This window comes from Bos mutus, chromosome 1 (genome assembly GCF_027580195.1).
Source record: "Bos mutus isolate GX-2022 chromosome 1, NWIPB_WYAK_1.1, whole genome shotgun sequence".
Lineage (NCBI taxonomy): Eukaryota > Metazoa > Chordata > Mammalia > Artiodactyla > Bovidae > Bos > Bos mutus.
Genome location: NC_091617.1, coordinates 109,957,238 through 109,983,754, shown reverse-complemented (window position 1 = coordinate 109,983,754; position 26,517 = coordinate 109,957,238). Strand labels below are relative to the sequence as shown.

Here is a 26,517-nt window from a genome sequence, read left to right as displayed (position 1 = left end):
ACTAACTAAGCCAGATCCAGTACATCGTAATTCTGTGCGCTAGTCTTTCCAGATGACGCGGAGAGGACTGGGGGAAAGGTTTTGCAGCTCCCAACAGGAAAGCACTGCATGCTAAGTCCTTAATAGAAACTGTGGAACCATAAGAAACTGATACACAGGAATTTATCTAACAGTATAGAAACTATTACTATGATTAAAAACAAATACTGCCATAGGAACAATTCAGGAACAAAACCAAATTTTGCTTCCTCACTTTCCTACAAATTATTCAGTTTATTAATTCAAGAGACACTGTACTAAGAATTTAACACTGATGCCCCTATTTCGACACCCCATCTCAGGTATACTGTATTATAACACTAATTTTTTCCCATTTGTACAGGCACTGCCATCTAGTGGCAATTTTTTACTTGCACGTTAAAAATTACAGGTAAAAAATTGGCCCAACTTTGATAACAAATAGTAAATATTGGTGGCTTGTTGAACAGTCATTTTGTCAAATAAGCAGACACATTTGGTATAAACAGCAGGCCACCAGTCAAACTACTGACTCATTAATCAACAGGGAAAAAAAGTTAAAACATAATTAATTCTTATGTGCTATACTAACACTTTGCAGGGTACTTCTGACTTTTCCCCCATTCACTCCATATTATTCAGTGATGGCACGGGTAACAGGTACCAGAGAAAAGTAAAGATCTGCAAACTTCTAGAAGCCATGATGAACTATAATCCTCAACTGAAAACAATGATGATCTGGGTCACTAGGCAAAAGTACTCCTAGCTCATTTTCCTTCCAGGTTCTTAGGTGACCTCCCAAAACTTCCAACAGATGGAAACTGAAGATGAACTCCTGGTGAATATCTTTCTATAAACAGTGAATGCGACATTTACCTTAAATTTAGAAGTGGCAAACAAATATTAAAGATTAGAAACTGGGAACATATTTCCTTTGGGGTATTGCTTGTAGAATGGGATACCCAAATGGTAAAGTTCGATCCCTGGGTCGGGAAGATCCCCTGGAGAAGGAAACAGCAACCCACTCCAGTATTCTTGCCTGGAAAATCCATGGACAGAGGAGCCTGGTGAGCTAGTCCATAGGGTCACAAAGAGTTGGATACAATTTAGCGACTGAACAACAACAAGAACAAACTGTTTACAGAAAGGTACTGAATGTGGTCAAAAGCTAGTACCACCTGTGAGTCCATGACCTTTTAAGTGATGAAAGTTCAAGAAAAGCTCAAACTTTCTCAAATCACACAAAAACAATTAGCTATAAACACCCTGGTTAAAAAATGAAGGAGACTGCTCTTCACCAAGACTGAAGAGACAGGTATTTTGTTTACAGCTCATGGGAACTTGTGGACTAAAGGTCAAATTTATGAAAGTCCTCATGGAAAAATGCTGAGCAGTACCAAAACCACTGTAATTCCTTGGAGAGTTTTTAGAATTCCAGAACTAAGATCACAAAAATCACTTTGGTCTCCTACATGTCAATATTCAGGATAGAGACTCTTACTGAACATTCCTCCAGTGATGGGAGACCTTGGTCAAGAGGAAACAATGACTCCATTCTCTTAACAGGTCAAACCAACATGGGGGGGTTGAGCTAACCTCCCTGGACACCCACCCAGGGCTAATGCTACAGAGCCGAACAGTGTGTGCTTTAACCCCACAGGACAACTCATATGCCTGGGTACTATTTTTAGGCTATTACCTTGGCTGCCTTTATTCTTAGAAAAAAAACACACACAACTTTTCCACAAGTTTCTCTTCTCCCAGTTGGAGAAACCATGTTTTAACTGAGTTATTTCAAATCACAAAGTCAGAGACTTGCAAGCATGATGCTTCTGTTCAGTCCCCCAGAGGGAGACGATTCATTCTGATATTTATGGCTCAAAACAAAAAAAAAAAGTTGTAATATTGTGCTTGGAACACACAGAACCAGTTATTAACTTCTTGCTACTATTATAAATAATAACAGCTCAGTCCAGGTTACTGTGACCTCTGACAAATCAAGGAAACAAGTTATTTTCTCCTCTTGTGATTGTAACACTTGTGATTGCAACACTTTTTGCCTTTTAATAAATGTCCTGGTACTCTGAGTTTCCCTTTCAATTCATTTAATTTCAACAATCTGTCAAAAAAAAAAAAAAGAGCCAATAAACAAATATTGAATTACATTTTGCTGGGTTTTTTAAACCCTTAAACTCCAGACTTATAAAAACAGCTTGTGTGTCTTCCACCCTGACCACCCTGCTATTTTTCCACATACCACAGGCCACCCATAGATACAAAGTCAGGGCGACGGGGAGGAGGGGGTGGCAAAGCTGAGGCAGTCTACTTGGAACCAGTAGACAGGAGGGCGATGAGGCCTGAGGAAGCACTTATGGACAAAATGTAGTTCCTGTAAGAATTCAATGTTAAGGAAAAATCAACCCCAAATTGGTTTTCAACAGAACAAAAAGAACCCACCTCCTTGGAATGTACTGTTTTCCTCCTGACACACTATCTAACGACAATAATGTGCAGTCTCATTGTCTGCAAATACAATTTACCAGAGAGGAGACTATAAAGAACGAAGAACATTCACAGGGAATACGTTCCAACAGAAAACACTTGAGACAAACCTAGAACACATGATCACAAAGCAAACATCTGAATTCCATTTAACCCTCAAGAAAAGAGCTGATCAAAGAACATAGGGAGGAAGAAGAGACTTGATTTCTTTACCAACCCCCGCATCAACAGCAAAGCAAAAATAAGTTTTCCTTGTCCATCAGTGTTTTGGCTACAGCTGGCCTGTGAAAGCAAGGAGGTTCACAAAGTTTGCAGCTACTCTCAGTCTCAGGACTAGAGTGTTTGGGGCAAATCACTCCAGTATTCCCAGAAGATAAAAGTTGGAGAGTATCTGCTATTTTATTACATCAGAATCTCCTACTGTTGAAAATTTGGCTGCACATTCCTGGATAACACTTTTAATAAATTACCTTAGCAAGAGAAGACTGATTCTTGCCCAAAAGTTCAACTTAAGAGCAACTTGAAACACTATTAAGCTGTTATAAAATGTGCCAATTTAACTTCACTGGCTATTCACCCAACCCCAAAGCCCCAAAGTACCAGCAGATACAGGGCTTATGCCAGGAGCTGTCAAAGAAGGTAAGTTTGCTTTGGCTCCTTAGCATGTTGTTTTTTTTAAACCAGGTAGGTACACATCATCATATATGTAAGACTGCTTTGCAATACCCATTATTTATCATAAAGTCTTGATCATAAAATTAAAAGAACTTCAAATCAAACAAAAGCCCTTATTTTAAACATCCAGAAACATGCCTAAGGTCACAGTGCTTATTAAGGGACTGACTCCCTTTGCAGTTTTTGTTACCAAACCACTTAGACAAATAAAAACCAAAATGAACTGTTTCTAGACTTCTAAAAAGGATAATCAACCTTTAAAAGGATACACTGTGGGGTTGAAGTTCTTCAGTATAAAGAAGGAAGCAACAATGACCAAGACCAGAAACAGGGTGTTATTATAGAAGATGGAAAATGTTGTAGCTTCATAATCAGCAACTTCATTCTTCTTCCACAAGATTCTGTGGACACAGAAACAAGTCATTTAGTTTTTCAGTAGGCACTAAAAATGTTAAATACCACATGGTTCTAGCTCATTGTAAGGTAAGTTCTTCTTTAAGTGTTCTGGGCAGAATGTGTTAATATTAAATTCAGTCAGCATTGTCCCCTTTATTCTACTAAAAAAGATATTTCATTTTATCAATGCTCAGAAATTCCCTGGTGGTCTAGTAGTCAGGATTCAGTGCTTTCAATGCCAGGGCCTGGGTTCAGACCCTGGTCAGGGAACTAATAGTTATCGATGCTCAAGTAGCTAGGTATATTACTTTTTTCCCCAGCAGTTTAAGCTTTTGAAGAAGGAACTGATTAATCACAATTAGCTTGGTTTTACCAGCAACCAAAATTGGCATCTTTCTCTAGATACTCACCAAAAACAAACTATTGATTAGCAGCCTGAAAGGGCTTTCTCACCCGTTTGCAGGCTTGAAACTCTCTACAGTCTACAGATTTCAGCCTTCAATGTTACACCTTAAGACAAGCCCATGGACAAAACCAGCTGTCACGTCACAGAAACAGACTTGTCTGTGACTCTCTTTAGCCATCTTTATTTAATTCGAACTAAGAATCTGCTTGATCATTAGGAGGAATTTTTACTCCCATGAAACCCACTTACTTTTTATTTAATCCACTTTTTTTTTTTTTTAACCATTTCACAGGGGTAACAGGAAGTTCCAGGGTGCCTGTGAATAAGGGGGTCTTTATTCTCCTCAGTTAATTAACTTTGTAAAGCAATTTTTAAACGAGTAGATAGGTTCTAACCTAGTAATGGGATGTGAAATCAACTGAGTGGATCCACTGTTCAGGAAAAATTACTGAGTGAGTTGTGACCAACATGTTAAAGAAAAAAAAATGAAATAGGAAAAAAACCAGAAAAGTATCAAGTGCATCACATACAATAGGGTAATAACTTTGTTCTATGCAACATTTACTTGTGTGTATGTAAAAGTATTTGGTCAAATAGTAAAATATTTTTACTGTGGGTCATCTAAAAGGCTCAAAGTCACTGCCATTGATGCTTCCTCCTCCAGAAAAATACATTACTCTGGGGTCAGATGGTACCCCCAACTAATCCTAAGGCTAGCACATGGCTAATGTCATTGTAACTGCCATGTTTTATTCACCAACTGTTGTAATGCAAAGTCAACAAGCCTGGCCGTAAAGGAGCTAAATCAAAGGTATTAGCACCTTGTCTTCACTGGAAGAAATTCGTGGTTTCTAATATATATGCCATGTTTCCTTAATTCTGTGGATACCATCAACTTAGTAAATCTTAGTCTACTGTAAAGTTTGGGAGATGTAAAGGACCTTATATTAAATGCAGCTATCAACTATAAAGCAGCTTCTGATTTCAGAGAAGTTTAAAAGTAAATTTAAAAAATACATGATTTGGAATTAATACAATATTCCATTCTATCAATAATCAAAGAAAACACCAGCCCGGTCCAGAAATGTCCATAGTCTGTACATGGTTTAATGCTACAAAACACTGTTTTTAAGACTTTGGCACAAGACCCAGTGAAGATAGGCTCCTTAAATAGGCTACAGGCATGATTTTACTGTTGGCAATTAAATTATCCCGTTTCTACTACAGCGCTTCTCCCGAACTCCCTGCCAAGCCCTGAATCAGAACTGACTTCAAGATGTTTTTCATGAAAGAGTGGTTCAATCATCTAGGTTGTCCCAGCTCCCAAAGGCCATGAGTTACATGGTGGTATACCCAGTCAGGACTGTCTGGCAGCTCTCAGAACTTGTTCTAGTCCAGCCATATCCTGGTTTATTTTGAAGAAGGTTAGGACTCCCGATCCCCCTCATCAGCAGTGGTTCTGCCAGAGCCTCACTGGTAGGAAACCTAGTTTGAGAGAGCACTTCTCAAGTGGTTCTTTGTCCAAGGAGTACTTCCTAAAACAGGAGAGAAGTTGAGACCATACTCAGCAAGTCTTACAATCTGATAATACTAACAATGGACCATCAGTAAGTCAAGGAGAAAAAACAATTCATATCCTGGGACAAGCATTAATGAATCCAATCCTCCTCTGCTAGTTTCCATCCTTGCAGAGATGGAAAAGCAGTTCAAAGTGGCACATACTTCGAGAGATACCCATCTGGGTAGAAACATGCCAATAAGCCTTCTCTTAAATCTCTTGGAAACAACTAGTCTTTTGAGGGGAAAAAAACACTAGATCTTAAACGGAGTTGTGTATCCAGTTACTGCATCAATAATGACTACAGCCCTTGGTACAACTGTATCCAGTGTGGCCTTTGTGAGAGGCCACAATTACAAACAGCACAAACTTCTACTGATGACAAGAACAGACCTTTATCATTTTCCGATGCTCTGAATTTTAAATATCAATAAACCTCCACTTCACCCTAATCTGAAATATCTGATCCAGCCAATGGCAAAGAGACTTCATTTCCGATTCCAAGTGATCTGCTGGTGAAGACTACCTTTCTTCCGTGCTGTGAAAGATTCTGAGACACATCCCAGGATGAAGAGCAAGTATCAGATCAAATCAGGAAGTCTGCGGTGGGCAGAGAGACCCATCTGCCATCTCTGATATAATTAGTCATCTAAAACCTCTAAGATTGCAAAAGCTTATACAAAGCATTTTGAAATTTGGGTAACGATGAAGTGCACTCCAATTTAGGAACCACTGTTCTAATAAATATTGTAATTCAATAAAAAGGTTAAAAAAAAGTGGTCTAGATTCTCTAGTATCTATCCCTATGCAAAAATTTGTGATCAAAAAGTTACACAGAGCCAGAAGTCCTTAAGGCTGCTCCCTGAAACACAGGCCTTTGCTCTGAGGACTTTAATAGTGTTCCTTCAGTTTTATGAAGGATTCATAGGACATAATCACTTCAGTAATGTTTTGGTGCCTGTCCAAAACCACTGTAGAAGACACTGTTCATTAAGTTACTCTGTGTCCCTTACGTAAGGATCCACTTGATAAAGTCTGTCCAAGATTCAGTGCCAGCAAAGTTTCTCTTCAGAAGGACATGCCTGCTGCTTCTCATCCGACAATGAAAGCTGGATGACCTCAGACGTGCCCTCTGACACTTGGAAGCTCAGAGCTAAGTTCTGTGTCCAACTGCTGTAACTAACCCTGAGGTCCTCATTCATCCACCTCTTCTTACTTTTCATCGGTTTCTGATCTTTTAAAATTGTACTGCTTTGTTTTATATGCAACTTAATATTTTAAGTCCCCACAAAGTCTTTCTGGAGCAAAGTGGGATAAAAATTCCATTTCACAAAGCACCTATGGATACTAAACTTAAGATCCATGAAAACAGGCTCAACTTCCGACTTTGTTAAACCATGTGGCAACTCTTAAGCACAAGTTTATTCAGTCGTTCAGACACCTGTATTCAGACGTTAGATTGTTCGTTAGACTTCTAACAGCAACCGGCAGGAAAAACTGGGGATGGCGCTAATAAATATGGCAAAGAATTGGGCAACAGGAGACAAACCTAATTGTTTTCTTTTTCCCGAACAATGCAGACGTCCAACAACCAGATGTGCCCAGGGACATTCAGGAGCAGAAATACCACCACCTGAAAATGCTTACATAGAACACAATGTAAAGCCTTCAGACACAGGGGTTAGGTGATACCTAAAGGTTGCACAGCTAATGAGTGGCAAAGCCAAGCACTGCACACAGCTCTGCACGCTCCTAATCCAGCAGAGCAGTGGAGCACAAGCTCATGTCAGACTGCCTGTGTTCTCACTCTGGCCTTACCACACACTAACCTATGACCTTGGAGCAGCATACCCTAGCTTTCTGTACCTCAGAGTCCTCAGGCATAAAGTGGGGAAAACAAGAGCACCTACCTCGTGGGGCTCTCTGGAGGAAAGTATCTGGTGGTAATAAACACTCAAAAGGACAATTATCCTCATTACCACAACTTCTACAACACCAACATTTCTCTCAGACAATTCTGATACCCATGTTCTTTAAGCAGAAACCAAAAAAACTTTATTTTCTACAAATAACCCCCTTTCTGGTTACCACAAACACTTTAAATAGGGAGTCAAACCTTTCATCCTTTTCCTTCCGAGACATCTTTCTATTATCAGCTTCAGAGAGTTTCCGAGTCACTTCTTTGGAGACAGCATCTTCCCTCTTCTGTGCTACTCTGAAAGGAAAAGAAAAAGAGTTTACACATGCACCAGGAGTGAACACTGCTCTCTCTCAGAAACACTCTGTACTCCGAGCTTGTCCTGGCAACTGTATCATACATTTCAAGAAAACAAGCTGGACAGAAAGTTCCAAGCTTATTACACTATACTAGCCAAAAGAGAGGGAGTTCAGGAAACTTCCAAGACAGGGTTTATTAGTGATGTGTTTTGAATTCAGCTTAAAAGGGAGAATTTTCAAAAGTCAGGTATTTAATATGGAAATAAAAGTCAAATGCTATTAGCACAATTTAATTATGAATCATTATAGCTCCACTTTGTTTTAACTCATAAATTAACTGTTCCACAAATAAATTTGTTAAGGCACTAGTAAATGACACATGATTTTCAATTCCAATATATAACAGGAGAGAAAATTAAGCTTAGAGAAATCTAAAATCTTAAAGTAAAGCTTTTAACTCTATTCAAAAGGGGAATATCACTAAAAAGAAATATTACCACCTGGTGAAGGACTGACCATAGCAGTTTGTTAAATAAACTACTGGTTTGAGAGCTGCACCAAGAGATAATATGGAATCAGCCAGAAAAGGCTGAAAGTGTCATTTGAGAAATCAGATAAGAATATTTAGTGATGAGTCAGATAAAAAAAAAAAGACATAATCCAAAAAAAAAAAAAAATCTACAAGATAAATTTTATCAGATGGGGTTGCTAGTAAAAGAGAAGACAAAAGTTAACCTATGATGAAATACAAAAGCCTCCCAAAGATTAGACATTTAAATTTGATGATTTACTTTTCATAATATAGGACAAACTTGACTACCCGTAAACACAGAAAAAGTAATAACTGATCACAAGCAAAATAGTGCAATTGCCTACAAAGTCTCACTAAGAAAACTTTCAACAAAATACTGAGACGTATTAAACAAGCCCCAGATGTAGACCAGAGAGACAGACATCTGTTTAATCTATGTTCCAATCCCTCATAACTATACTACATTAAGTTCTGGTCAGTGGACCAAGGAAAACTGTGGAAAAATCAGGATGGATTCCTGAAAACCCCAAGATCATGAACAGCAATAGCTTTCAACCTTCAACAACATGGGCTTCTGGGCTACAAATTAAACCATTTTCTACTCCAGAGGACCTTCCTGACCCAGGGATCGAACCCGCGTTTCTTGCATCTCCTGCATTGGCAGGTGGATTCTTTACCACTGAACCTCCTGAGAAGCCCCAAATTTGGGTTGGTTTTATCTTTCTCTCACTCAATTATCAAATTAGAAGTGACACTGTTAAAAACAAAATCTTTAGTCAGCTTTGACTAATGTATTTGTCCACAAATTGATCACTGGAGGGAGGAAAACCAGTTAGAAAATAGGTAAAAGGAAATAGGTTCTGAAATGTAAAGAAAACAGCAGCTAAGGGAGCAGGTAGCTGTTTTAAGAGCTACTTTAAGACACTAAATAGAACATTATAATGCCCTGCTATCCCTGACTCATTGTATTACGTAAAATTCTGTTCTGCAGGCAGAGACTCTCCAGCAAATCCAAGGCACTCACTAAATGTTTCTTGAACTTCACACAAGACTGCTTTTTTCTAAGAAAGGCCAATTGATAAGAAATGGACACGGTTTACAGCAAAAACCTTTCTTAGCTGAGCAGAGGGGGGAAAACACACACACACACACACACACACACACGCACGCACGCACGCACGCACGCACCTCAACTGTCAGGGTGCTAGGACGTAAGAATAAACTATCTTCAAAAGAGCTGGCTCTAGGCATCTCTCAGACAAATAGTCAATCATCTGTCCTGAAGACACTTACCCAGATAACTAATTTCTATGTCTAAAATTCTATACTTGCCTAAAAAGACATTAACAACCACAATGTAGGTTTATTACAACTCAGCCCTACCCTCCATCTCCGTGGTCTCAGCAAACAAATCTCACTCAGCGCTAAATGCTCTGAAACAAGACAGAGGCAAATGCAGGGGCCCAGCACCCAGCCAACTGAGATTAAAAAAAAAAAAAATCTTCATAAACATCTTAAAAATCATACCACGTTAAAAGAAATTCCTATGGGCTCTCTCACCTCCAACCTCTCCGACACTGCACACATTTATTACATGCCAAACACCATGCTCTACATGTTGCATGTACCATATTTAATCCTGACCATCCCAAGAGGTACCATCAGTACTCCCATTTTACAGCCCAGAAACCTGAAGTCTCAAAAGATAAAATGCAGGCCCAAGGGTCTGCACTTAAAAAGCAGGAGAGCGGGAACTGGAATACAGACTATAGACTCTGAAGCCATTCCCTCCACTACCAACACCTGCCCACACTCAGCATCTTGCTGGCTCTTTAAGCCTTAACAATCCTAGCAATCTGTAGGAGTTTTTATGTCACTAGCAATATTTAATATTAAACCAAAACTATGTCACTAGCAGTATTTAATATTAAACCAAAACTATGATGACTAAAAAATAATTTCACTCAGAGATCCTATTAAATCAGTAAATGTAAATGTTAGTCGTTCAGTTTTGTCCAACTCTTTGCAACCCCATGTGCTGTAGCTCACCAGGCTCCTCTGTCCATGAAATTCTCCATTTAAGGACACTGGAGTAGGTAGGCATTCCCTTCTCCAGGGAACGCCTCCCTACCCAGGGACTGAACCCAAGTCTTCCACATTACAGGCAGAGATCACTGAAATTTCACTGAACTAAACAAAATGTATCATTAATTAGGGTAAGAGAAATAAACAAAGGACATGGAAGCTGTCCTCAAAAAGCGGGAAGTAAAAATGAGAGGAAAGAGCATGATTTTTGACTCCAAAAAGGTGAATGAAAAATTGTATGTAGAACAAGTGAAAAACACTAGGTCCCAAAGAGACCGAGGTCCAAGGGAATCACAAAGGATGGGTCATGCAAAACACCCACTCTGAGGACTTCACTATCCACAGATGGCCACACCTCATGAGAAGGACAGCCCAGAAAAGCAGAGGCCGAGGCGGGCTGAATTCTGAAATGGCAGCTGGTGAAGAGGGGCTGCCAAGCAGGAAGACAACAGAGATGACCTGGATTTAGCTGTTCCAGCAACTGTCAGGCACAACCTAGACTCCTAAGGATCCTAAGGATCCAGGACGACAGTGGGGAGGCTCACAATCATCCCTGGTAACTGAGATCATCTGAAGGTGTTTCTGCTCCTCATCACCAGAAAGCTTGACACAGCAACAATAAAGACAGTTAGGATTTCTCTGGAAAGGATTCCTAAGGCTTAAAATAACAGACACGTAAGAATGGAAAGAAAGGGAGACGTTTCTAAATGAGGGAAGGGAGGAGTCATGTTCAAAGGCTGAGTTGGAAGCCCTAAGCCCCAATCCTAAAAGATGAGGCCTGACTGGTAGGAGGCAGAGGATTCACATTCCAAGGGCCTGGAAGAATCTGGTTTTAATACTTTTAGAAAAAAGAATGTCATGAAGAGTTATTAGGAGAGTGAAATGACAAAATGAAGAAACAGAGGAAATATGGTAGCCTAATTAGCATTAAAAATGTCAAGGTTGAGTAAAAGAAAAAAAAGACCACTTCTTTCACATCCAAAAATTCTACATGGACAGTCCAGAACAATTCTTTCCAGAATTCCATTTGACTTTAAAAATGTTAATTTACTTGGTGGGTTTGCTTTTCTGAGCCCCATGATTAAGGCTAGTACGTAAGTGTTCTAATTCCAACCTCAACACCCACTTCCATAGCACTGTTAACAGCACTGTCTCTGCTTTTCAGTTAGTCGCTATTCCTTCATACCATTATTTATGATTACATATTTTCCAATCATATATACATACCCCCCGAATATACATACACATATATTTCCAATTAATCCAAACATACATACACATCTATCTCCCCCCAAATATAAACACATATGTGTATATGCATACACATATATTTCAAATTAATCCAAATATACATACACATATCTCCCCCCAAATATACATAAAAATATATCTCAAATTAATGCTTACCAAAACTCACGCACACAAACAGTCTTTCAGAAGACACCCTACTATATAAAAATGCAACAATATTTACTTTCACTTGAGAAATATACTTACTTGTGCTTGAGAACAAATTTCACATTTTTGTAAGCAAAGGCTACCAAGTAAGTGCTTACTAGGGTCATCACACTATACAGAACAGCAGACTGAATAAGATCCATATGCCATATTCGCCAATATAACCCTGAATTAAGATAAAAGGGGTGGGGGAATACAAAAAGAAACAAAACATTACCACCCAGTTACGAAAACCTGCTGAGTTATTAATAATTATAGCTAAACCTGGTAAAATACAGCCCGGATTAGGGAATCCAATACAGTGTAAGAAGAACTAAGTGTGATATCCAGGAAAAAGTTAAGTCTCAACTGTTTCTGGTTCAGAATACTTGAAAAACATAACCTTCCTATAACTAGTCCATGATGAGATTTCTGCTGCTTCTAGAATGAGAACTCTGGCTCAAAAAAATCACGATTGAGACTTCAAATTTCATTCTTCAGGGTACTATTACATTAACTACAAGTCATTCCGAGACTCCACGTGTAGTCCCAAACCAGAGTTCACACGCTGACGTGGCTGTTATCTGAAATCAAGGCAATGCACAGTGCGGTCACTGAACCATGTTAATTGCACGCTGGGTTTTATGAAGTCGGGAGAGAAAATACATCTGGATTTGTCCAACACCACTGCAAAAATGTAGGAGAGAGGCAATTGACATTTGGGATCCCTAAACTCTAAAAACAACCTTGGCCAAGGCTGTAAAGTTTTTTCCATTCAAGTAAGAATTCTAGAATTGCCCTAACAGAATTATTAAAAAGTTTAAACACAGTAGAGCTTGGGGCCTTGGCAATGGTTCAACTTCTTTCGGAAAATAACCGGTTCTGTGTGAACCGGTTCTAAAGCTATATTTACAATTCAGTGCGAGTGTTAATGTCTCTAACCTAATTCATGAGTTTCTCCAAAGTAAGTAAAAAGTTTAAGATCTCGTAACAGCAAACGATAGTTATACGGGGCGAGGGGGTGGGGAAAGAACAGGCGATATGCCTGTTAGCATCACAAGATCTTAACCCGGGTGTTGGTTCAAAAACAGATTTGAGGCCGCCATCCCAGAACCAGTAACTCACAATCCGCAGACCTGAGGCCTGGGAATGAGCTAGCCTACTTTTACAACGTGCTACAATGACTTTCCTGGGATGCCACCCACCACGATTCCGGACAGATCACGGAGGCCCACAGAGGCTGCGTGCAGCCCCTGAGTCCAGGAGGAGCTGGGGGACAGCGCGGGTTCCGGCGCACGCCTAGCCCTCTGCACGGCCCTGCCACGTCCCCGCCCAGCCCAGCCCAGCCCAGCCCAGCCCAGCCCGTCTCGCTCCAAGCGCTCACAGATGGGGATGGCGGACACAATGAAGGCGTTCCCGAAGAAAAGCGCCGAGGACTTGGCCGAGAGGTTGCGGCTGAAATCCTGCAGGAGCAGGTCCTCCTCGGACTGCTGCTTGGGGCCGCCTTTGGGAGCCATGGTGGAATCGGAGCCGCGGGACGGGCGCGGAACCTCGCGCAAAGCGGGGAAGAAGCCACTGTTACCGCCTCTACAGCCACCGTATCCGCTAACGACCAGTCAGCGCAGCGCGAGGAGGCGGGACCCGGCCTGGGCTTGGAACAAACATCCGCAGGATTGGCCAGTCTGGCGCCACTCTGTAGGTTTCTCCGGCGTGATTAGGCAAGCGGGCCAGACTTCCGGATTCCTAGCCGGCCACGTGATTCGTCACTTTCTAGGAGGAGGCCGGGACTTGTAGTTCAGTGGGCGATTGTAACAAAACTTTATTAACATTTATTTCAAAGATGCTGATAGACTCCTGCTTTCCAAACCCTGGAAATTCCAAAACACGAAGCTCTTCGTCTTATGGTCATTCATTCATGGAGAGTATGGTTTAACTGGCTCTGTGGGTACCCAGAAGCAGAAGATATTAAGAGATGACAAGAATAAAAAGAACTATGCAAAAGAGCTCTTAATGACCCAGATAACCACGATGGTGTGATCACTAACCTAGAGCCAGACATGCTGGAGTGCGAAGTCAAGTGGGCCTTAGGAAGCATCACTACCACTACTACAAAGCTAGTCGAGGTGATGGAATTCCAGCTGAGCTATTTCAAAGCCTAAAAGATGATGTTGTTAAATAAAGTGCCGCACTGGAAATGCCAGGAAATTTGGAAAACTCAGCTGTGGCCACAGAATTGGAAAAGGTCAGTTTTCACTCCAATCCCAAAGAAAGACAATGCCAAAGAATGTTCAAACTACCACACGATTGCGCTTATTTCACATGCTAGCAAAGTAATGCTCAAAATTCTCCAAGCTAGGTTTAAACAGTACCTGAATGGAGAACTTCCAGATTTTCAAGTGGGATTTAGAAAAGGCAGAGGAACCAGAGATCAAATTGCCAACATCCGTTGGCTCATAGAAAAAGCAAGAAAATTTCAGAAAAACATCAACTACTTCTTCGTTGACTTTACTAAAGCCTTTGACTATGTTCAGTTCAGTTCCGTCATTCATCATTTTCGACTCTTTATAAACCCCTGGACTGCAGTACACCAGGCTTTGCTGTCCATCATCAACTCCTGGAGCTTATTCAAACTCATGTCCACTGAGTCGGTGATGCCATTCAATCATCTCATCCTCTGTCATCCCCTTCTCCTCCCACCTTCAATCTTTCCCAGCATCAGGGTCTTTTCTAGTGAGTCTGCTCTTCCATTCAGGTGGCGAAAGTATTGGAGTTTCAGCTTCAGCATCAGTCCTTCCAATGAATATTCAGGCCTGATTTCCTTCAGAATGAAATGGTTGGATCTCCTTGCTGTCCAAGGGACTCTCAAGAGTCTTCTCCAACATCACAGTTCAAAAGCATCAATTCTTCAATGCTCAGGTATACATGACTACTGGAAACACCAAAGCTTTGACTAGATGGACCTTTGTTGGAAAAGTAATGTCTCTGCTTTTTAATATGCTGTCTAGGTTGGTCATAGCTTTTCTTTCTTTCTTTTTTTTTTTTCATAGCTTTTCTTCCAAGGAGCAAGTGTCTTTTAATTTCATGGCTGCAGTCACCATCTGCAGTGATTTTGGAGCACAGAAAAATAAATTCTGTCACTGTTTCCATTGTTTTCCCATCTATTTACAAAAAGTGATGGGACCAGATGGCATGATCTTAATTTTTTGAATGTTGAGTTTTAAGCAAACTTTTTCACCCTCCTCTTTCACTTTCATCAAGAAGCTCTTTAGTTCTTCTTCACTTTCTGCCATAAGGGTGGTGTCATCTGCATATCTGAGGTTATTGATATTTCTCCCGGCAATCTTGATTCCAGCTTGTGTTTCTTCCAGTCCACCGTTTCTCATGATGTACTCTGCCTATAAGTTAAATAAGCAGGGTGACAATATACACCCTTGATGTTCTCCTTTCCTGATTTGGAACCAGTCTATTGTTCCATGTCCAATTCTAACTGTTGCTTCTTGACCTGCATACAGATTTCTCAGGAGGCAGGTCAGGTGGTCTGGGATTCCCATCTCTTTAAGAATTTTCCACAGTTTGTTGTGATCCACACAGTCAAAGGCTTTTGCATAGATAAATAAATAAATAAAGCAGAAGTAGATGTTTTTCTGGAACTCTCTGGCTTTTTAATGATCCAATGGATGTTGGCAATTTGATCTCTGGTTCCTCTGCCTTTTCTAAACCCAGCTTGAAAATCTGGCAGTTCACAGTTCACATACTGTTGAAGCCTGGCTTGGAGAATTTCAAACATTATTTTGCTAGCATGTGAGATGAATGCAATTGTGCGGTAGTTTGAGCATTCTTTGGCATTGCCCTTCTTTGGGATTGGAATGAAAACTGACCTTTCCAGTCCTGTGGCCACTGTTGAGTTTTCCAAATTTTCTGGCATATTGAGTGCAGCACTTTCACATCATCATCTTTTAGGATCTGAAATAGCTCAACTGGAATTCCACCACCTCCACTAACTTTGTTGGCAGTGATGCTTCCTAAGGCCCACTTTACTTCGCATTCATATTCGACTGTGTGGATCACAACAAACTGCAAAATGCTTGAAGAGAGAGGAATACCAGATCACCTTACTACCTCCTAAGAAATCTGTATGTGTGTCAAGAAGCAATAGTTAGAACTGGACATGGAACAACAGACTGGTTCCAAATTGAGAAAGGAGTACATCAAGGCTGTATATTGTCACATTTCTTATTTAATTTCATGTGAAATGCTGGACTGGATGAAGCACAGCTGGAGTCAAGATTGTCAGGACAAATATCAATAACCTCAGATTTGCAAATGACCCCACCCTTATGGCAGAAGCAAAGAGGAACTAAAGAGCCACTTGATGAAAGTAAAAAAGGAGAGTGAAAAAGCTGGCTTAAAACTCAACATTCAAATAATGAAGATCATGGCATCCAGTCCCATAAGTTCAATTCAGTTCAATTCAGTCACTCAGTTGTGTCCAACTCCTTGGGACCCCATGGACTGCAGCACGCTAGGCCTCCCTGTCCATCACCAACTCCTGGAATTTAGTCAAACTCATGTCCATTGAGTCGGTGATGCCATCCAACCATCTCATCCTCTGTTGTCCCCTTCTCCTCCCAATTTCTATTTCCCAGCATCAGGGTCTTTTCCAATGAGTCAGTTCTTTGCATCAGGTGTCCAAAGTGTTGGAGTTTCAGCTTCAGCATCAGTCCTTCCATTGAATATTCAGGACTGATATCCTTTAGGATGGACTGGTTGGATCTCCTTACAGTCCAAGGGCCTCTCAAGAGTCTTCTCCAACATCACAGTTCAAAAGCATCAGTTCATGGCAAATATAGGGAAACAATGGAAACAGTAACAGACTTTATTTTCTTTGGCTCCAAAATCACTGCAGATGGTGACTGCAGCCATGAAATTAAAAGACACTTGGTCTTTTGAAGAAAAGCTATGACCAACCTAGATAGCATATTAAAAAGCAGAGACATTACTTAACCGACAAAGACCTGGCTAATCAAAGCCATGATTTTTCCAGTAGAAAACTGAGCACTGAAGAATTGATGCTTTTGAACTGTGGTGTTGGACAGCAAGGAGATCAAATCAGTCAATAGTGATAGTGAAGAAACTTTTATATTTTTTATTCCAAAATATTCTTCTCTGTTTTTCCTACCTTAGTAAATCACATCCTCTCTCACCCATTTGCTAAATTGTTAGGTTGCAACACTGATTCCTGGAAAATCCCATGGACAGAGGAGCCTGGTAGGCTGTAGTCTGTGGGGTCACTAAGAGTCGGACACGACTGAAGCGACTTAGCAGCAGCAGTAGCAGCAATAACACTGATTCCTTCCTTTCTGTCTTATCTGTGATCAAATCATCAGCACAACCTTTTGGATCTGTCTCTTTAACTAGATTTCTTGCTTTCTATTTATAAACCAAGGATATAAAAAGATAACAGATAAAATCAGAAAACTTATAAGATCAAAAGGAACAAAAATCAACAAGCTAGACAAAACTGAAAGAGGAAGAAAGTAAGAATAATGATGAGGTTAAAAAGAATTACACCTGACAAAAATATTTAAACAAAAAAGATAAAAGTTTAAAATGGCAAGTAGATTAAAATCAATGCATTTTGTAAACCAAGAAGGAAAACCAAAGGTAGTAAATTTGAACAGAAGAAAGGGCCTTCCCTGATGGTCCAGTGGTTAAGAATCCAACTTTGCAAGGCAAGGAACACCAGTTTCATCCCTGGTCTGGGACGATCCCCCATGCCTCAGGACAACTGAGCCCATGTGCCACAACTAATAAGCCCACTTCTGGAGCCTACAAGCTGCAATTACTGAGCGCACACGCCCTAGAGCCTGTGCTCTGCAACAAGAGAAGTCGCCACAATGAGAAGCCATCGCCCTCCAACTAGAGAAAGCTGTACCCAGCAACGAAGACCCAGCACAGCCATAAATAAATAAATAATATTTTTTAAAAAAGAAGATGAAAAGAATCTAAAATAGTAGCAATTTGAAATTTTGAGGGTAAGTTAAAGACCTGTGATAAACAATGATGCTAATGACAGAAGGTTTTTTTCGTGATAATCATGAAGATATAATAGCACACTTGAAGTACTGACGCAGTGTGTTTTTATACTGAATACTTTCTAGTACCTTTGGAAGAACAGCAAGTTCTAAGGATCATCTGTAGGTGACATATATGGCCATGGCACATTGGACAAGCAGTGCTAACCATCTGCTAAAAAAACAAAGGGTGGGTAGTAGATTCTGTCCAAACAAAGATCTGCAGTGTATTTCGCCTGTTTCAATAACATTCAGCTCTATGAAGGAGCCAGATTGATGGACTTGATTCCATACCAGCCTGTTTCTAATTTGTGAATTTCAAGCTTAAAATTTCCATTATATCACTTCACATTAACAGGATGAAAAAGAAAAAAATTAAAGCAGTAATATTTATTGCTGGCAGGGATATGTATAACAAGTTTCTCTCATCCACTGCTATTGGCTTTATGGAAGAAATTTGGCAAGTTAAAAATTAATATATCTTTCTGTGGTAGGCACTGCAAGTTGCTTAGCCCATAAAGAAAACCACTGCTAGCTTTACACTAGCTTTAAACTGCTGCTGCTAGAAGGTTAACAAATGGATCATCTAGTACTACTTTAGGGGCTATAGGGTGGGGTAACTTTCTGTTAAAAAGCCTATTTGACATGCAAATCTCATTATAGAAATAATTTTTGAAAGAAAAGATGAGATATTTGTATTAGTCTCTAAATACAATATTTTAAAGTCCCACCTGCGGTACAATTTACTCAGCCAAAATACATATTTCAGGCACTGCTGTGTGACTAATTCATTGCTTCATGAATTCATACAGCAAATATTTATTAAAAAACCACCATGTGAAAGGCACTAGGCTAGACCTTTGGAAGTATCCAATTAGCAGTCATGATAATTATAATAACCAAAAAGTACTGAGTCTTTCCAGCTCTATTCTAGACCCTTCACATACATCATTTAATTTAATCCTTACAGCAACACTATGAGATGTATGTTATTATTGTAACTCATTTGTCAGATGAGACTGAAGCACAGATTAGTACAGTAACTCACCTAAGCAATAAGTAAGTGGTAGAATCAAGCTATGAACCACAGACAATATGATTCCAGGATACATGCTCTTAACTACAGCTGAGTTCTGGTATCCTCTGTACCAGATAAAGATGAGAGTGAAAAAGTTGGCTTAAAATTCAACATTAAAAAAACTAAGATCATGGCATCCAGTTCCATTACTTCATGGCAAATAGATGGGGAAACAATGGCAACAGTGACAGACTATATTTTGGGGGCTCCAAAATCACTGCAGATGGTGACTGCAGCCATGAAATTAAAAGACGCTTGCTCTTTGGAAGAAAAGCTATGACCAACCTAGACAGCATATTAAAAAGCAGAGACATTACTTTTCCAACAAAGGTCCATCTAGTCAAAGCTTTGGTTTTTCCAGTATTCATGTATGGATATGAGAGTTGGACTATAAGGAAAGCTGAGCACCGAAGAATTGATGCTTTTGAACTGTGGTGTTGGAGAAGACTCTTGAGAGTCCCTTGGACAGCAAGGAGATCCAACCACTCCATTCTGAAGGAAATCAGGCCTGAATATTCATTGGAAGGACTGATGCTGAAACTGAATCTGCAATACTTTGGCCAGCTAATGTGAAGAATTGACTCACTGGAAAAGACCCTGATGCTGGGAAAGATTGAGGGTGGGAGGAGAAGGGGATGACAGAGGATGAGATGGCTGGATGACATCACCAACTCAATGGACATGAGTTTGAGTGAACTCCGGGAGTTGGTGATGGACAGGGAGGCCTGGTGTGCTGCAGTCCATGGGGTTGCAAAGAGTTGGACATGACTGAGCAACTGAACTGATGACTGATCCTCTGTACCAATGGCATCTCAGCTACTAAGTTCTCATCTCCAAAAGTCCTATTTGGAACAAGTAGCCAAGGGTAGTTTCTTTTCTGCCAGTTGTCCTCCAGAGTCATGTCACAACAGCAGCTCTGGCCAGCCCATCCTTGGATAGATAGGGTCCTGTATCTAATCCATAGAGAAACCTCAGTGAGCAAACCTGGGCTTTCCATAGTGGATTCTGTATCAGTGAATTTGAACCTAAAATCCCAGAAAGATGCACAATTAACAGAGGTGTACAGAAACGGCACAGACTGAGAAGAGGTGGGAAGCACAAGCCATAACTCACCAGCACCCATAAATTAAAGAAGAGGTGTTAAGAGAAATCCCCAAAGGGCCTCAAGGCTTTCTCATTTCACTCTTAAAGCCTGAAAGAGACCCCCATCACCTGCGATAAAGCCATAAAACTCCAAAAATGAAAACAAAACATGTGAAGTACAGTAAACTAATATAAACAGATTGGATAAGCAAGTGAAAATATAAATGAATAATTTTGGTCAATGTAATTTATCAGTTTATGTATCACTCCCCACCCCTACCCCAAATTGTTTAAGGCAAAAGTAACAAAATCAAATGCCAGGAAATAACCTGTGACATAATAAGAAATCTAGCTCCTAAAATCCTTGGCACTATCTGAGTAATAGGGATGAGAAAAGCATCTCTGGTTTTTCTTAATAAGCCCTGCCCCTTTCATCCTATCTGCTGCTGCTGCTAAGTCGCTTCAGTCATGTCCGACTCTTTGAGACCCCAGAGACAGCAGCCCACCAGGCTCCCCCATCCCTGGGATTCTCCAGGCAAGAACACTGGAGTGTGTTGCCATTTCCTTCTCCAATGCATTAAAGTGAAAAGTGAAAGTGAAATTGCCCAGTCGTGTCCGACCCTCAGCGACCCCATGGACTGTAGCCCTCCAGGCTCCTCCGTCCATGGGATGTTCCAGGCAAGAGTACTGGAGTGGGGTGTGAGTTTGTGCTAATGAGCTGGCTCTGGGAAAATGGTTGCCAGAGGAACTAACCACTTGAGGCTTGGAACTTTCAACACCACCCCACCCTACTCCACCTGCCACTCACTCTAGGTAAGAGAAGAGATGAGGGGCTGGAAACTGATCTCATCTCCAGTGGCCAATGATTGAATCAGTCATGCCTGTTTAATGAAACTGCATAAAACCCTTAAACTATGGGGTTCAGAGAGCCTCTGTGTTGGTTCTGGGAGGGCAGGGTGCCCAAAGAGGGCAAGGTATCTTCATGCAACTTCCCACATACTTTGCCCCCATGAATCTCTTCCATTTGGCTGCTCCTGGGTTGTAAACTTTGTCATAAACCAGTAATCAAGTAAAGCACTTTCCTGAGTTCTCTGATATATTCTCACAAATGATAAAAGCTGAGAAGAGTATTGTAAGAACCCTCAATTTGTACTCATTTGGTCAGAAGCACAGGCAGCTACCTGGGACCTGAGATTGGCATCTGGAGGGTGGGGTGACGGTCTTGTGGGACTAAGGCCTTAACCTATGAGGTTTGCACTAACTCCGAGCAGTTGGTGTCAGAATTCAGTTAAATTACAGGAAATCCAGTCAGTGTCCACTGAAAATCAGAGACAAGCTTAGTGTGGAAAAACCCACACTTTTGGTGTCTGAAATTTGGGGAGTCGAGTAGAAGGAAATGGGATTTTTTTTCCCTTTTATAACTGCAATGAATGAATTGTGCTGGATATCAGATTAGATCAGGTCAGTCACTCAGTTGTGTCCGACTCTTTGCCATCCCATGAATCGCAGCACACCAGGCCTCCCTGTCCATCACAAACTCCCGAAGTTCACTGAGACTCACGTCCATCGAGTCAGTGATGCCATCCAGCCATCTCATCCTTCTCCTCCTGCCCCCAATCCCTCCCAGCATCAGAGTCTTTTCCAATGAGTCAACTCTTCGAATGAGGCGGTCAAAGTACTGGAGTTTCAGCTTTAGCATCATTCCCTCCAAAGAAATCCCAGGGCTGATCTCCTTCAGAATGGACTGGTTGGATTTCCTTGCAGTCCAAGGGACTCTCAAGAGTCTTCTCCAACACCACAGTTCAAAAGCATCAATTCTTTGGTGCTCAGCCTTCTTCACAGTCCAACTCTCACATCCATACATGACCACAGGAAAAACCATAGCCTTGACTAGACGGACCTTTGTTGGCAAAGTAATGTCTCTGCTTTTCAATATGCTATCTAGGTTGGTCATAACTTTTCTTCCAAGGAGTAAGCGTCTTTTAATTTCATGGCTGCAGTCACCATCTGTAGTGATTTTGGAGCCCAGAAAAATAAAGTCTGACACTGTTTCCACTGTTTCCCCATCTATTTCCCATGAAGTGATGGGACCGGATGCCATGATCTTTGTTTTCTGAATGTTGAGCTTTAAGCCAACTTTTTCACTCTCCACTTTCACTTTCATCTAGAGGCTTTTTAGTTCCTCTTCACTTTCTGCCATAAGGGTGTGTCATCTGCACATCTGAGGTTATTGATATTTCTCCCGGCAGTCTTGATTCCAGCTTGTGTTTCTTCCAGCCCAGCGTTTCTCATGAGGTATTCTGCATTGAAGTTAATAAACAGGGTGACAATATACAGCCTTGACGTACTCCTTTTCCTATTTGGAACCAGTCTGTTTTTCCATGTCCAGTTCTAACTGTTGCTTCCTGACCTGCATACAGATTTCTCAAGAGGCAGATCAGGTGTTCTGGTATTCCCATCTGTTTCAGAATTTTCCACAGTTTATTGTGATCCACACAGTCAAAGGCTTTGGCATAGTCAATAAAGCAGAAATAGATGTTTTTCTGGAACTCTCTTGCTTTTTCCATGATCCAGCGGATGTTGGCAATTTGATCTCTGGTTCCTCTGCCTTTTCTAAAACCAGCTTGAACATCAGGAAGTTCACGGTTCACATATTGCTGAAGCCTGGCTTGGAGAACTTTGAGCATTACTTTACTAGTGTGTGAGATGAGTACAATTGTGCAGTAGTTTGAGCATTCTTTGGCATTGCCTTTCTTTGGGATTGGAATGAAAACTGACCTTTTCCAGTCCTGTGGCCACTGCTGAGTTTTCCAAATTTGCTAGCATATTGAGTGCAGCACTTTCACAGCATCATCTTTCAGGATTTGGAATAGCTCCACTGGAATTCCATCACCTCCACTAGCTTTGTTCGGAGTGATGCTTTCTAAGGCCCACTTGACTTCACATTCCAGGATGTCTGGCTCTAGGCCAGTGATCACACCATCGTGATTATCTGGGTCGTGAAGATCTTTTTTATACAGTTCTTCTGTGTATTCTTGCCACCTCTGCTTAATATCTTCTGCTTCTGTTAGGTCCATACCATTTCTGTCCTTTATCGAGCCCATCTTTGCATGAAATGTTCCTTTGGTATCTCTGATTTTCTTGAAGAGATCCCTAGTCTTTCCCATTCTGTTGTTTTCCTCTATTTCTTTGCATTGATCGCTGAAGAAGGCTTTCTTCTCTCCTTGCTATTCTTTGGAACTCTGCATTCAGATGTTTATATCTTTCCTTTTCTCCTTTGCTTTTCTCTTCTCTTCTTTTCACAGCTATTTGTAAGGCCTCTCCAGACAGCCATTTTGCTTTTTTGCATTTCTTTTCCATGGGGATGGTCTTGATCCCTGTCTCCTGTACAATGTCACGAACCTCATTCCATAGTTCATCAGGCACTCTATCTATCAGATCTAGGCCCTTAAATCTATTTCTCACTTCCACTGTATAATCATAAGGGATTTGATTTAGGTCATATGTGCCAGGTATAAGACATAAGGAGTGGAGGGATTGAAACCATGTAACACAGATTGGGACTTGAACTCACGGTCTTTCAACTGAGATCACACACCTGGTCTCAGGGTTTACTGAAGCTCAGGTTATTGATGTCTCATCACAGAAGGAATTCAGTGAGAGACAAAGTGATAGGTAAGAAGTGGATTTATTTAGAGAGAAATACATTCAACAGATAGAGTGTGGGGCCATCCGGGAAGGCTAGAGGGACAAGGATACGGAGTTGTCAATTTTTATAGGGGTGGGTAATTTCATAGGCTGATGAATGGAAGGAATATTCCAGGGGTGGGATTTCCAAAAATTAGGCCACTACCCACTTTTTTTTAAATGGGCTTATTTTTTTTTAATTTATTTATTTTCGGTTGTTCTGGGTCTTTGATGCTTCCAGGGCTTTTCCCTAGTTCAGTGCATGGACTTCTCATTGCAGTGGCTTCTCTTGTTGCAGAGCATGGTGCTTTAGTAGTTGTGGTATACGGGCCGAATCCTTGCAGCTCCTGGGCTCTATAGCTCAGGCTCAGTGGTTGTGGCACACAGGCCTAGTTGCTCTGTGGCAGGTGGGATCTTCCTGGACCAGGGATGAACCCATGTGTCCTGCATTGGCAGGCAGATTCTTTACCACTGAGCCACCAAGGAAGCCTACAGTGCTCACCTTTTGATTTTTATCGTCAGCCTTAAAACTGTCATGGCGCTGTTTGGTATGTCACTCAGCTTATGCGAATGTATTACAATGAGCGTACTGGAGTGGTTGCCATGCACTCCTCCAGGGGAATCTTCCTGACCCAGGGATGGAACCCATGTCTCTTATATGTCCTGCATTGGCAGGCAGGCTCTTTACCACTAGTGCCACCTGGGATGCCCACAGTAAGCATATACTGAGGCTGAAGGTCTAGTGGAAGTCGATTCATCTGCCGCCTTGGGCCTACTGGGTTGGTCAAAAAGTTTGTTTGGAATTTTTCCTTACAAAAAACTGAACGAACTTATTGGCCAATCCAATATTTGGTCTTAATCAGATTATGTCATGTCTACTCCGTGGGGTCGAAAAAGAGTCAGTCATGATTTACTGACTAAACAACAACAGCTATGTCATTCTTTTAAATGCTATGCTTTGCCCCCTTCCCTCCTGTTTCAGGACCAATATAACTGAAAAGCTCACTTTACCAAAAGGCATGCAGACTGAGACAGACTATACAGAAACAACAACCAATCTGATGTATGTCAAAGACAACACATTTGGGGTTTAATATGCATTATAAACTCCCAGATTTATGGAGACTTAAAAATATACCAAGGCTTCCCTGGTGGCTTGGATGGTAAAGAATCTGCTTGAAACATGGGAGACCCAGGTTCGATCCCTGAGCCAGAAAGATACCCTGGAGAAGGGCATGGCAACCTACTCCAGTATTCTTGCCTGGAGAATTGCATGGATGGAGGAGCCCGGTGGGCTACAGTCCATGGAGTAAAGAGTCATGGGCAAAGAGTCAGACTCGACTGCTGCTGCTACTAAGTCACTTCAGTCGTGTCCGACTCTGTGCGACCCCATAGACGGCAGCCCACCAGGCGACTTAGAAAGAAAACAAGATGTTACAGTTTTTTTCCACACTACTGAGCAATTACAATTCCCTGAGGTATTGACCAGATATCCCTCAAATTTAACTCAATTCTGACACTGTATACAAGGAAATAGTGTCAGATCCCATATGTTAAGGGCTTGTTCCCACAAGACTGCCCCCACTTCAGACACCAATAGCAACTCCAGGTCATCACCTGTGCTTCTGACTGAAAGTGAAAGTCGTTCAGTCATGTCCGACTCTTTGCGACCCCATGGACCATACAGTCCATGGAATTCTCCAGGCCAGAATACTGGAGTGTGTAGCCTTTCCCTTCTCTATGGGATCTTCCCAACCCAGGGATCGAACCCAGGTCTCCCTCATTGCAGGTGGATTCTTTACCGGCTGAGCCACAAGGGAAGCCCAAGAATACTGGAGTGGGTTGCCTATCCCTTCTCCAGCAGATCTTTCCGACCCAGGAATGGAACCAGGGTCTCCTGCATTGCAGGCAAATTCTTTATCAACTGAGCTATGTGCTTCTGACTATAAACTGGCTATAACTGGCTATAAATTGGAGGTTCCTACCTACCCACCCCCCAACCCCAGGATTTGATTAATTTGCTAGAGCGGCTCACAGACCTCGGGAAAACAGCTTGCTTACTAGATTATTGATTTTTAAAAGATGTTAAAGGCTATGAACTGAAGAGACACAGAAGTCTAAGTCCTGAGAACAGGAGTTACTACGCCTATGGACTTGGGGCCTGGCATGTGAGAGCATTCTGGTTCACCTACCTGGAAGCTTTTCGAACCCTCCTTTTGGGTTTTTAAAGAGGCTCCCATATATATTGGCGATTGGCCAATTGGTGATTGGTGATTGATTCAACTGCCAGCTCCTTTTCCCTTCTTGGAGATGGAGGGGGCAGGTCCAAGCCTGTAATCAGGATTGCTTCCCCTGGCAACCAGCCCCCATCCTTAGGTTACCTAGGGGCTTCTCAAAAGTAATCTCATTAACATAACAAAAGGCACCCTTATTATTCTCAACACTTAGGAAATCCCATGCATTTTCGGAACTGTGTGCAGGAACAGTGCTCAAAGACCAAATATATATTTCTCATTAAAATCACAATATCACAGATACAATGAAAAAAGCTTTACCATTCAGAAACAAACGTGCCCTTTTGCAGAGAATGCTGGGGAATGTTAACCCTTAGACTTGGTCAGGCCCCTTCTTCCACCTACCTAACCAAACACATACTCTACCACTGACAGATGTTTGCCAGCTGGGTTTTTTTTTTAGTTTTTTTTTTAATGTATAAAGATAAGGTCTTGAGAATTCTAAATTTGCACTTTACTTCAGAATTGATTTTGA

The 26,517-nt window shown here is 41.2% G+C and overlaps 1 protein-coding gene across 1 annotated transcript; it reads right to left on the bottom strand.

Annotated features, from left to right (window-relative positions):
- Window positions 1-4: 4 nt before the first annotated feature.
- On the bottom strand, window positions 5-13,437 carry SSR3 (signal sequence receptor subunit 3). Its single transcript, XM_005896618.3, has 5 exons — window positions 13,211-13,437; window positions 11,887-12,013; window positions 7,672-7,770; window positions 3,465-3,596; window positions 5-2,407 (listed from the first exon to the last, which is right to left on the bottom strand). Exons 1-5 carry the CDS (start codon window positions 13,341-13,343, stop codon window positions 2,341-2,343), a joined length of 558 nt encoding a protein of 185 aa, XP_005896680.1. The 5' UTR covers window positions 13,344-13,437; the 3' UTR covers window positions 5-2,340.
- Window positions 13,438-26,517: the final 13,080 nt, after the last annotated feature.

Excerpts from the sequence above, each read along its gene's own strand:
- SSR3 (XM_005896618.3), bottom strand. The coding sequence starts at position 13,343 with ATGGCTCCCAAAGGCGGCCCCAAGCAGCAGTCCGAGGAGGACCTGCTC. Across the intron at positions 7,771-11,886 it reads AAATTTGTTCTCAAGCACAA|AGTAGCACAGAAGAGGGAAG; the intron begins GTAAGTATATTT and ends TTTTCCTTTCAG. Across the intron at positions 2,408-3,464 it reads AAGAACTTCAACCCCACAGT|GAACTACATTTTGTCCATAA; the intron begins GTATCCTTTTAA and ends GAATTCTTACAG.